General features: G+C 36.8%; 2 protein-coding genes across 2 annotated transcripts; one reads left to right on the top strand and one right to left on the bottom strand.

The window, feature by feature from the left end:
* Positions 1 to 5,848: 5,848 nt before the first annotated feature.
* LOC116182042 (trypsin-7-like) lies at positions 5,849 to 6,942 on the top strand. The gene is made up of 6 exons (XM_031502539.1): positions 5,849 to 5,945; positions 5,996 to 6,054; positions 6,110 to 6,334; positions 6,387 to 6,503; positions 6,548 to 6,694; positions 6,751 to 6,942. The coding sequence occupies exons 1-6, from the start codon at positions 5,900 to 5,902 to the stop codon at positions 6,901 to 6,903; spliced, it is 747 nt and encodes a 248-aa protein (XP_031358399.1). The 5' UTR covers positions 5,849 to 5,899; the 3' UTR covers positions 6,904 to 6,942.
* A 3,669-nt stretch (positions 6,943 to 10,611) lies between these two features.
* On the bottom strand, positions 10,612 to 11,673 carry LOC116182054 (trypsin-1-like). The gene is made up of 6 exons (XM_031502548.1): positions 11,615 to 11,673; positions 11,511 to 11,569; positions 11,234 to 11,458; positions 11,064 to 11,180; positions 10,868 to 11,014; positions 10,612 to 10,814 (listed from the first exon to the last, which is right to left on the bottom strand). The coding sequence occupies exons 1-6, from the start codon at positions 11,658 to 11,660 to the stop codon at positions 10,662 to 10,664; spliced, it is 747 nt and encodes a 248-aa protein (XP_031358408.1). The 5' UTR covers positions 11,661 to 11,673; the 3' UTR covers positions 10,612 to 10,661.
* Positions 11,674 to 12,244: the final 571 nt, after the last annotated feature.

The raw sequence follows: 12,244 nt of genomic DNA, 5'->3' as shown, positions 1-12,244 counted from the left end.
ATAACAAATAAATTCTAGACAAGAAATGGTACATAAAGAAAATACACATGCAACTTTATGTTAATTCAAATCGATAACAGTCTTTCTGATGAACAAAAAAATTAACGCAAACTGAAATTGTGTGTGTCACCACGGGAATATTTATTCTCAGTATAATTTGAAATACGTAATAGACGCACACCGAAATATTTAGCGCCTATTTTAATAAATGTAATTTGTGGATACAGGTCTTTTCCGATATTTGAGCAGATACAAAAAGAAACACTTTCGCATTGGCACTTTTGAGCTCTAGAAGACAATATTGAGTGATTTTCAATACAATTTTAAATAAAGCATTTAAAGAGTGAAAAAAAAAAAAAATACAATTTTTCGTTTCGGAGAAACAATCATCAACTTTATTTTTTTTATATAGCTCGTAGTGCGTAGGTAGGTGTACCATCCTGTTGAAACCAATAGTTTTATTTTCTTTGGTGTGTCGTACATCATTGTATTCGTAATTAACAAACACTACTCAATACAGTATACACTTTTTTTACGGGACATATAGAAAAATAAAATGGATAATGATTTCTCCGACATGAAACGCTGTATTGAAAATATCTCAATGGTGTCTTGTAGAGCTCACAAGGTGGCAATAAGAAAGTATTGTTTATTTTTTGGTATCTGTTTCAATAACACTAGACAAAAATAAAATCGAAATCGGCAAAGTTCGGTTTTCTGGAATATATCTTCGGAAGTATTCGGAATTTCCTGTTTTTTTTTAAAAGCATGATAATAACTCTTTAATTGCACATCTTTTCTCTGATTCGATTAGCGTCGTATTTTCCACAGTATTGGAGATGCCCATGACAGACATCCTTATCTTGGACACAGTGTATATTCTCGTCAATTTTCGTTCTTTAAAAGAAATTCTACACGTTTTAAACACCGCTACTGTTGTGAATAGTTTTTAATTACGTACCGTTGTGTCACAGACCAATGATCCTTCATGAGGTGGTACGCTTCATGACGCAGGGGCACCGAGGTATGAAACAGAGCACTTGCATTTGAAATTTTAAAAAAATCCTTGGTGGTGTTGCTGGACATCAAGACAAATCACTTTCCTTCCGCCCACCCCAATTGTTATGTTCTTATTTCTATGGTTAATTTCGACATGGATATTCGAGCACAACCTAAGTATACATTTTTCGATTTTGTTTGAATCGTAAAGTGTTTGTATTCCATAGACCTACATAGAGGCATAAGAGTGACATCCATTCTTAGTTTGGGTTATTCATACGTGACCGTCAATCCGGAACTTTCTAACATACGTAAAGAACAGTTTTATTCATTGTGCTTGATTATATCAATAAAATTGAGTTTTCATGGTTTATGGATTGTGTTTTGTACCTCGCATATCCTTTTGAATTATTTGTAATTTGATACCCTGTATCCTACAAACGACTCTCTCACATTTGAAAACTATGAAAATAATGATGTCAAATCTGACCAGATCTTTATTTGAACATCAATTTTGTAGGCAAAACGCCAAAATGCCTTCATAAGCTGAAACTACGGAAAAAAACGCTAAAGTTGCTCATGCATGTGAGTACATTTTTTTTATCTTGTTCAATTAAACCAGGAAGTGTTTTTGAAAAAAAGGTAGTAAGCATGACTAAATCGAAATAGGACGATATGTTATTCCCCTTTCGCCATATGTTGCCTAATCTCGTCGATTAATCTTACCGACACATTTTCCACTTCAAGGAAGATTTTCGGGATCATGAGTCTAATTTTGGTAGGTCTATGTTACAGGGAAATGAGAACACGTGAAATTAATTTACCTATGCGAAGTTGATCAGAAAAGTTATCGGTGCGTTTAAAGAGAGTTCTAATTCTTTCTACGTAAAAACTACGTTTCTGTATATTAAATGAGAAACCTGTCTCTAATGACTTCTGGAACTTTTCGATTGTCCATCAATGGTAACTCGTGTGGAAATCTTAATGACGTAAAGGTAAAAGAGTCTGAAAAATTCCCAAACTCACTACGTCAAAGAAACAGTTTATAAAGTAGTGCAAATGTTTCTTTTTTGGATGAATTATCGGAAGATATCTTTCTAATTCTCATTTTCTGTTGAACATGAACACAATTAAAGTAAAGTATACCTTCAAATGAATAATGTAGTAAACGAGAGTATTATAAAAAGCTTAATGATTATCCTTTAACGCTTGCAACTTTGAAGGTAAAATGTTGCAGTTATGTAAATCCCTAAATACAGTTTAAAACTTTGGATTACGTCATTATTCAATGTATAGTGTAATGAGCAATAATTTGTATTAGGCTCAAGTAATGCGGCTGAAAATTTCAATGGAACAAAATATAAGCAGATGTTGACGATTAAAGTGAGTAATTTGCGGAATTATTTTTATTAATGAAAACATTTTTCATAAACTACTAAAATATGAACGTTTGTTTATCAACGACACTACATTTGGGTTGGCAATTACGTCCCTACTTTCATAAAATTAAGTTCTTTGAAAAATGTTTGTGAATATTTTACTCATATTACTTTAATGTTTTTTGTTTATATCGGTAAGGCTGCCGACGTTGGTTTTCATTACAAATTTGACTTCCGATGTGCCCGGGTCCATTAGTTATTTTAAAAATCAATAGGATTTTGAATTCAGACCCATCTAAATACCTAATTACAGGTATAGCCTAACTGTATCCATTGCTAACGTTCGAAGGTTTCCCTAATGAGCAAGAGGTGAAAAAAATTGTGTAACTTTACGCTAGTTTTCTAATACAAAAACATACTTGCATACCAGGAAATTGCAGTAGGTATGCAGGTAAGTACCACTTCAAATCCTGATGGTCATGAAACATATCTACAGTAAATCTGTTTCGTCATCATGTTTTTGAAAAGCACTCTTAATATTGATAACAAAATCAAGGTGAAGTAAAAAATAACTACTCTATGAGTATAGGTAATTGCCTTATTTTTAAATCACTTCGAGGACTTAAAGTGGTTTATATTTAGTCATATTACTTGCAAGTTAAGACAAAAATTAAAAGAAGTCTAATTTTTCCTGTGAAAAAAATCTAAAAAATACAATGCAAGGTAATATTTTTTTAACAAAACGCATTCGTGCAGGTGCAAAAATCCTCGTCTTCGACTCGGATTTTTGTTGCCACCGCACTCATGCTTCTTGTTAAAATAGTACTTAGCAATGTGTTTGTTCGATTTTTTTCGTAAAAATTAGATGCCCTTATGAAATTGCGTCGGGAAAAACGCAAAAACACGAAAAGTACCTACTTTTTTAATGAAAAGAAAAATTTAAAGCGGCGTTATTTGACTTTTATTAATTTTCTTGATTAACTATTAAAATATATAGGGGGCGGCAAATTTCCGGTCGGTCCCAACTGATCTTCACATCACGACTAATCACCACCCTACCTACCTTTGGATCCTAGCATCGGTACGCCTTAGAGTCTTAGACTGATATTAATAACCTCGAAACTTTATTTCCACAGTTGCATTATCCAGCTTCCGCCCCTTTTCATGTGGAACATGAGCAAATCATTTGTTGCAAAAGATATGAAAATAATTTGGTTTCCCTCCAAACCGTCGCGTCGTTCGAACGGCGCGGCGTCATATTGGTCGCTTTGGTAATGGTCCTATTCTGAATGTAAACCGCCCCAAGAACTATATGGCAACTTTGTATCGACTAACATACACAGGATCATTCTATTCTTACGTTCAGCGACGCCATTCTATTGTGGAGAGTATCCAGTCGTCAATTGACATTCAATGCCCTCCGCCTTGAAATATTGTTGAAATATCCTTTTTATGTACTCGCCACCACGATCTCATCGAAATAATTTTGGTTTCTTATTGAATTTATTCTTCAACATTTCGACAAAATATTTACACTCATTCTCGAGTTCCAATGTCTCCCTGATCAAGCGAACATATGTAATTCGAGAATAATCGCCGATGAATATGACCAAATAATATTGCCCATTCCTTGAAATGGATTGCTTTAGACCTGCTACCTCCGTATGGATCAAATTCAGTACCCCAATTGATTGGATTGAAGGTTTCGTAGGAAAACTTTCACAGTTACTCTCCATGTGACCCGATTTCTTGCAGAAGAAACACTTCGTTTCTTTAGAAACATATTTCAATACATTTTTCGTCGAATCTCTAAAAACAGCGTTCACTCTTCTTTCGTACTCGGCATTTTTTGTTTTTTTGGCCATCACTTTGCTACTTGTAAAGCTACAAGAAACTTTTAAAGAGAAAATTAATCAGCATAACTTTACCCATTTAAGGGTTTTTCTACATATTACGCTTTTTAGATCCCCATACTGAAACATGAAAAAAACACCCTGTATTTTTTTGTTCTACGATCGTACAGGAAGGGAGCCATACAGTAAACATTAAGGTTGTACTATCAACGAGCTGGATACCCAGGATTGTCAAGTTTGGGGACAGTGTCTGAAAACAACGTAAAACCTCCCGGATAGCGCACGCTGAAGTTGAAATTGTGCTGGTTAAGCACAACAGAATATAGCATACGAGGAGGGGCAATGTAGAATCTCCCTGCCCTCCTGAACTCATTGCTGATCCTAGAAAAATATCGCCGCAAAAATGCATGTCGGGCTCGGTGTTAAATGGATCCAAGGCAGATCTGCCATGCACAAGACTGTGCCAGTGTGAGGGCGATTGTAGTGACACATGAAACAATTTAGAACTCTGTTTGGTTCTTTTCTTTCCCTTTAATGTTTTATAGATTAAAATACTTTGTTTGGTTTCTCTTCATATTTCTATTATCTTTGGTCTAATTGCCACGAACTTCATATTTGGTGCAAATTTTAATGAATTGATGTTTGTTACATGTTCTTTGTCCGGAGTTTAATTTTTTATGTTGTATTGCTCAGTTATGTCGAGGGTAGGGCATTGTTTGCTGTGTGTACTGACTTGCTGTTTGATTACTAACACTTTTAGCCTTGAAGAGATAGTCCCAGGGGTGGAAAATACTGTAACCATCTAAAGCCGTAATTCACAACTGTAGGCTTGAATTTTCCGCAAGAGGAACGTCACCTGTCTCAGGGGCTGGACCATGCTAACAAAAACTCTTTGGTTTAGAAACTATGTGGTATGAGGAGCGATTTACTAGTTTCCACATCCACATATAAGTTGGATTTGACCACCAAGGCCATATAACTTTTAATGCAGTTTTTCACACAGGATTTTATTACGCCCGATAAGCCACATCCTGTGCCCTTCACCCTTTCCCATAGGTTTTGTTAACTGCTGCCCTAACTTCGGCCCTAACCCATTATTCTCTAAACTTTAACCCTAACTGCAGCCAACTTGGTGTATATGCATTTACTGTTTCTTTCAATTATTGCGGGCTAAAGATGCAGCCCGTAAAATTGGTTTTGACGCATGGAGGAATTAATCGGGTTTCCCTAGCATTGAACTTCTAGAACAACCAGTTTCTTCGCTATAATCTTCCAGTTTGCGTTGTACATAAAATATATCATTGTCGCAACACTTGCATACTAAAAACAACTTTAGTCAATTTCTATACGCATTACATACACACACACGTGTTGACATTTAATCAATCCCTTTTAACCCTTTAAACTAGGAAGCAACACGTTTCAAAAACCCACTTAAACAAAGCAAATCTGAGAACGCTGTAATCTTTCATATCAGCAATATTTTGAATACCTACGAGTATTATAATTCAAACACCTTTACTAAAGGTCATTTGCTAGGCCCTTATAACTATTTGGTATCTGATAAGTAATATAAAAATATGTTTACAAATAATCGGTAGGCTATTAGTATAAATAGCACGAGGAAGCTGTCTTACTTTATAGTACCATTTAGCTTGCTCGAGTAAAATGTTTAGACTCATTGCAGTTTTGGTTTGCATTAGCTTCGCAAGAGGTAAGTAAGCTCGTTATGCAATTTCAACAATACAATAAACTCGTATTCAGCTGCTCCATCGAAAGTCGTGAATGGTACAAACGCCGAAGAAGGTGAAATTCCATACATTGTAAGTATTTCCTAAGCACCACCAAAACATAAATAGGAAACATGACTGATTTAAGGTTTCCCTGCGAGTCGGTGGGCGACATACGTGCGGGGGTTCAATCCTAAATGAGAATCACGTACTAACCGCCGCTCATTGTTTGAGTAACCCCAAATATTCGATTCAATATGGCGTTCTCAAGCTGTCATCCGATAACACAAACAGTATAGACGTTGAAAAGATCATGCGTCACGAATACTACGATCCGTACAATAATTACGCCAATGACGTCGGAGTACTTAAGGTAAAGTCTTCTATTTCAAGGTAAAAAATCGAATAGGGTTGTTCATTTCCAGCTCAAGTCTTCTATTCCAATTGACAACGTAAACGTGAGACCTACCACTTTACCCCGACAATCAGAATCGGCACCAGATGGAAATTGGGCTGTGCTAGCCGGCTGGGGCGCTATGATTGTAAGTACATCGTAATTTTATCCCAAATATAAAATGTCTTACAGACTGGGGGTGGATCCGTGAAACAATTGCAAAGGGTCAATATTTTGGTTTACTCCCCAACAAACTGCCAAGCTGCTCACGGAAGTTCGGTAAATGAAAACCATCATCTTTGCGCCGGAGTTCCAGAGGGATGGAAAGGTCAATGTAATGTAAGGGAACCACATGATTATGTTATATTTGGCACTTACTCGGCTGTTTTTTATAGGGAGATTCGGGCGGACCGCTTGTAGCCGAAGGTAAACAGGTCGGCGTAGTCTCCTGGTCGATCAAACCCTGTGCGATTGTTGGATATCCCGGAGTCTTCGCCAGAGTTGCATCTTATAGCGATTGGATATGGTCTAAAGTTGATCTGAATTAAATAACTCTTCATATTGAAGAAATAAAACTCAAAATAAAAAAGGACATAAGTACAAGTGTTTTCCTTATTAACTGAAAACCTCCATACACATTTACCATATTATACTTACCTAATAGTGGCATACTTACTGACGCAAATAGCGTGTCGTCCAAAGACTACGAAATACAGTGGGATTTAGTCTTTTCATAGTTAAATTTTGACATTTTATCAACGAAGTAAAATAATGAACTTTAGTAATGCAGGCTGGCGCATCTTGGTGCTGTCTACGAGTCGATTGTTGACAGCGACAATAATACGATTGGGGGCGTTTTTTACCACAACTATAACATGCCATCTTTAACTCTTGATTTAAAAGTCTATGGTTACATCTGTATTCATAGCTTCAATGGCATGTAATTACTTCTTTGTGTACTGGTCGCTTAGGGATGAAAACTAGTAACACACTTTGTCAGTCTTGTCTACCTTTGAATCCATCTTCAGCTCCCTTACTTCTGCATCGAATTTTAAAAACTGATCTAATTTTTCAATTTCATTACATCTTTACGTAACCAGTTTTCTTCGCAACTACACCAAAATTTCTTGGGAAAACAATTTTTCTTATTAATTTGGGTGCGTAGAATCCAAATCAATTCGTACTTTTTCGATCAGACTTCTCAATCAAAAGTTATAGACTAGAAACCAATTTCGAAAAAAAATTCAAAGTGCTGTAACTTTTGAACTAGTAGCCCAATCTTGGAACTGTTTGAAATTATGGATTCTAACAGGCCACATTTTCCGGGTCGATCTGAGAATTTTTTTTCGGGGCTCAAAAAAAGGCAGTGTTTAACTTTGTAAAGGCAGATTGCTTCTCGTACCCTCCTTCCAAAGCATCCATCATTTTTTCGAGGTTTTTGAATCCTTAACCAAGTCTAAGTGCTACCCGTAACACATTATATGCTATAGATTCCGCTTTTGGCTCCTTGACCGCGAACTTCTTCAGTAAATCATTTATCAATTCCCTCTGAGAGTCATTTCTAGGATTTTCCCCCTTGGCTGGGGCGGAAAACCCGCGCTTAATTTCACACAAGCTATTCTAAAGCAGAAGGTATACAGATATACAGTACAAGAGTAGAAGGTCAGAACATTTGAATGTTCGTGAGATTGTTTCTAAAGCAATATTTCCTGAATTCTGCGTGTTTGAACCAGTCTTTGAATAGCTCAGTGTTACTTAATTCAGAACTATAGAACAACTGCTTGGTTTTGTTTCTGCTTCAACCATTAGATGGTTGATGGTACTCTTCAGGACAATTAGAAAGACAAAATCATAAGGCACACGTTGGAATGCTTATTATGACGGTGTCTAAGCAGCGAGAGAGAACATAAGACTTGACGGAACTTTTCGAAGGTATATGTAACAACTTTCCTTGAATGATATCGAATTACATTCTGGAAGAACGGAATCAGATCCAAAAGTACCTACACAGGGTCGGACCAAAGTATGATTATATTAAACTGCAATGGACATGTCGGTGCACACGGCTATTGGTGAAACATCTATGTTAGAGAGTCTTAAATGTTAAAGATGAAATGAATAGCCGTGATTTATATTTCTCACTGGTTCCTGAACGGCCCGAGACTGACATGCTGAATTATTATTTAATTTTCAGTCTTTTTCACCCTTTCTAGTTATTATAGATATACTCGTATAGAAGAAACCGTCGGAACGGGACGGTTTTCCTCGTGCGCCACCAGGAGATGGTTGACCTTGGTCCTGGACGAGGACGGGAAGCCACGGGTAAGAAACCTTACCTTGAAGCTTATAGAGAATTCCCAAAAAGTGAGGAAAGGGAACATGGGATTTTCCATCTGGCCGGCGTATTGGGGTGATTACGTCACAAAATTAATTCGATCCCACGCTGCGACAATACCAAACACAATTCATTTTGATAAGGTTTGCTGCAGAGGTGAAGCGACTTTGACGTCATTTTTGCGCAGCACAGATAATATACACTGTGTCCAAGATAAGGATATCAATAGTCATAGTGAGCCATTTTTCAAATCGCGCATTCAACCAGTAGTGCCAAAATATCTCAAGCAAACATACGAGTACAGTAACATATTTAACGGTAATTTTTATTCGGTGCATCCTATTTAGAGCCGAATTCAGAGTCCTTCCTAATTTCAAACTCACGCTCAACTAGTTAGTCACTCATTTCTAACTCAAATTAGTGCGAATCCCGCTCATTCTCACTTTTGGTATTCAGAGAACATCTGTAATGAGTGACTTATTTGAGTGGGGTTTTAGTATGGAATCTGTCAAAAATATTGTTAGGGGAACGATTGGTAGTGGAAATTTTACCAAGTGACTAACAAACCGCTCTGGAAACGCTAACTTCAGCATAAACAGATATTTAGTTTAAACTTATTTCTGACGTTTTCGCAAATCTCATAGTTTTTGTTAGTCTTCCTTGTTCCTAAAGTTGTTATTGTTCTTATTAGTTTCTGTTATTGGGGTTATTAATTTTGTTACTATTAATATTGTTCTTATCGTCATAATTATGAACGCCAATAAAAACCATTTATCACCGGAGATGAGAAGATTTTTAGCATTGGAAATGCTTATGTTTTGTATGGGTTTGAAGTTACTGGTTAGTCGAGCAGAAAAGAAGACAATTGGTGTCGCATCAAGTGATGATTGTCCCGTACTTGACTGCAATCGGTAGATTCAGGAAAAGTCGCGGATACTGTCGATACGGTACTTACTTAACAGTGCGCAAGGGTTTTGTTAATTCGAATCTAAATTTATCGCACATCGCCCGTGATGGTATTACACGCACGTTACGACACGACCAAGCTTGCGAGCGAGTGGAGCAAGTGATGCCGTATGAATAAGGGTTATTTGTGTTTTACATATGGCATTCTACGGTTATTATTTCCAATGCCTCCGATGGTTGCAAGGATTGCGAAATCAGTGAATTTTTAAAAAAGAAATTGTGACCCGGTATTAATACCTACATCGTCGAATGTAATAAGACCGATGCTGTGTCCGTGTCACAACGAAAAAAGGTCTGGCAGACAATCGTGTCCTTCATTACTTACTAAGATAATGTCTATAAGAACACACTTAAAAACTACTTTGCAATAAAATATTCTAACAAACACAGGAAACACATTTGACATAACCAGGTTATTTTAAATTAGTGACACTTAAGGGTAGTCCAAAGCTGACTTACATCGCACTCATCTCTTACTCACTAGTTAGTAAGATTTTAGCCACTCATTCAGTCTAATTTGTTTCTGAATACCAATGTCAGAGGTTAGGTTGAAATTAGTAGGATCTAAGTGTGAGTTTGAAATTAGGAAGGACTCTGAATTTGGGTCTTAAATATACAGACTTGAAAATCTTAAAAAGCAACGTACCCCAAATCACATTAGTAAAAGGAAATTATAACCAAATATGTCTCCCCTGGGGGTTAGAAGCGTAATGAAAACCGTATGGCCATTTCACATGCCGTTAATAAACTACTACATGTTGATTGTTTTAGATGCACCCCAATGTAATGCACAATGTCTTTTATTTGAACGATAAATATGTTGTATTTAAACCTAAGTATTTTGTTTAAAATTTGAGTGTATGAAGAACGGTATATAGCCCTTCGATATTTCACTTAACATGTGCGTGATGTGTAATGTTTGGTAATTTTTCATGATAAAAACACTTGTGGGTATAGTACTTTTTATTTTATTTTAAATTTTATTTCTTCAATATGAAGAGTTATTTAGTTCAGATCAACTTTAGACCAAATCCAATCAGTATAAGAAGCAACTCTGGCGAAGACTCCAGGATATCCAACAACCGCACAGGGTTTGATCGACCAGGAGACTACACCTACTTGTTTACCTTCGGCTACTAGAGGTCCGCCCGAGTCTCCCTATAAAAACATCCCAGTAAGTACCGCATGAGATTATAATGTGGCACACTTACACTACACTGACCCTTCCATCCCTCTGGAACTCCAGCGCAAAGGTGATACTTTTCATTTACCGAATTTCCATGGGCAGCTCGGCAGTTTGCTGGGGAGTAAACCAAAATATCCACCCTTTGTAATTGTTTATAGGCTCCACCTCCAGTCTATAACGTATATGATATTATCTTTTGTACAAAATAATAAGTAACTTACAATCACAGCGCCCCACCCGGCTAGTACGCCCCAATTTCCATCGGGTGCCGACTCTGCTTGACTGGGCAATGTGGTAGGTCTCACGTTTACATTGTCAATTGGAATGGCAGACATGAGCTGGAAATGAACAACCCTATTCGATTTTCAATCTTGAAATAGAAGACATTTACCTTAAGTACAGCGACGTCATTAGCGTGTCTATTGTACGGATCGTAATATTCGTGACGCATGATCTTTTCAACGTCTATGCTATTTGTGTTATCGGACGATAGCTGAAGAACGCCATATTGAATCGAATATTTGCGGTTGCTCAAACAATGGGCGGCGGTTAGTACGTGATTCTCGTTTAGAATTGAGCCTCCACAGGTATGTCGTCCACCAACTCGCAGAGAAACCTTAAACGAAGCTCGTCAGTTTTGACATTTTAAAATTATGCTTAAAACTTACAATGTAAGGAATTTCACCTTTTTCGGCGTTTGTGCCATTCACGATTTTGGATGGAGCGGCTGAAAATGATTGTATTATTTCATTGTTGAACTCGTTGAGCTTACCTCGTGTGAAGGCGATGCAAACCAAAACTGTGATGAGTCTCAACATTTTCCTCGAGCAAATTAATACCTACTATAAAATAAAACAGCTTCCCCGCGCTATTTATACCAGTGGCCAATCGTGACCAAGCGTGTTTTTTTTGTATAATCTTATCTACGTTTAGAAAAAGTGCATTGAATTATATTCGTATTAGTATTTAAAATGATAGGGATAAGGGAGATTAGCTTTTTATATCTGCTTTAAGTATGTTTTTTTAAATATTTTGCATAAAGGTTTAGAGGGAACCTTTCGACGTTTGGGTACTGTAACTTGGCGATTTGGCTAGAGTTGTTAGTTGGGATGATATACCAGTACCTGCATATACATAACTAGTAATTTATGCCCTTCTGTATCGTATGGTGGACTGCTTTTTTGATTCGAATCCGTTTCGTGATCCGAATTTTTGGTATCGGATCACAATATAAGGATTTAGATCCTGAAAATCTTGCCAGAGGTTTCACATGTGATATTCCAAGACCAACGTATTCAATGGTTTCGGAATTAAAACGAACGGCGAACCCCAATCTGATGATTCGGATTTCGTAATAATTCCACATTTTTCAAGTATTTGAAGTTCTTTGTCAGCTTTTTCA

This window comes from Photinus pyralis, unplaced genomic scaffold (assembly GCF_008802855.1).
Source record: "Photinus pyralis isolate 1611_PpyrPB1 unplaced genomic scaffold, Ppyr1.3 Ppyr1.4_LG1, whole genome shotgun sequence".
Lineage (NCBI taxonomy): Eukaryota > Metazoa > Arthropoda > Insecta > Coleoptera > Lampyridae > Photinus > Photinus pyralis.
The sequence above is the reverse complement of the archived record's forward strand: the minus strand, read 5'-3'. Positions and strand labels throughout refer to the sequence as shown.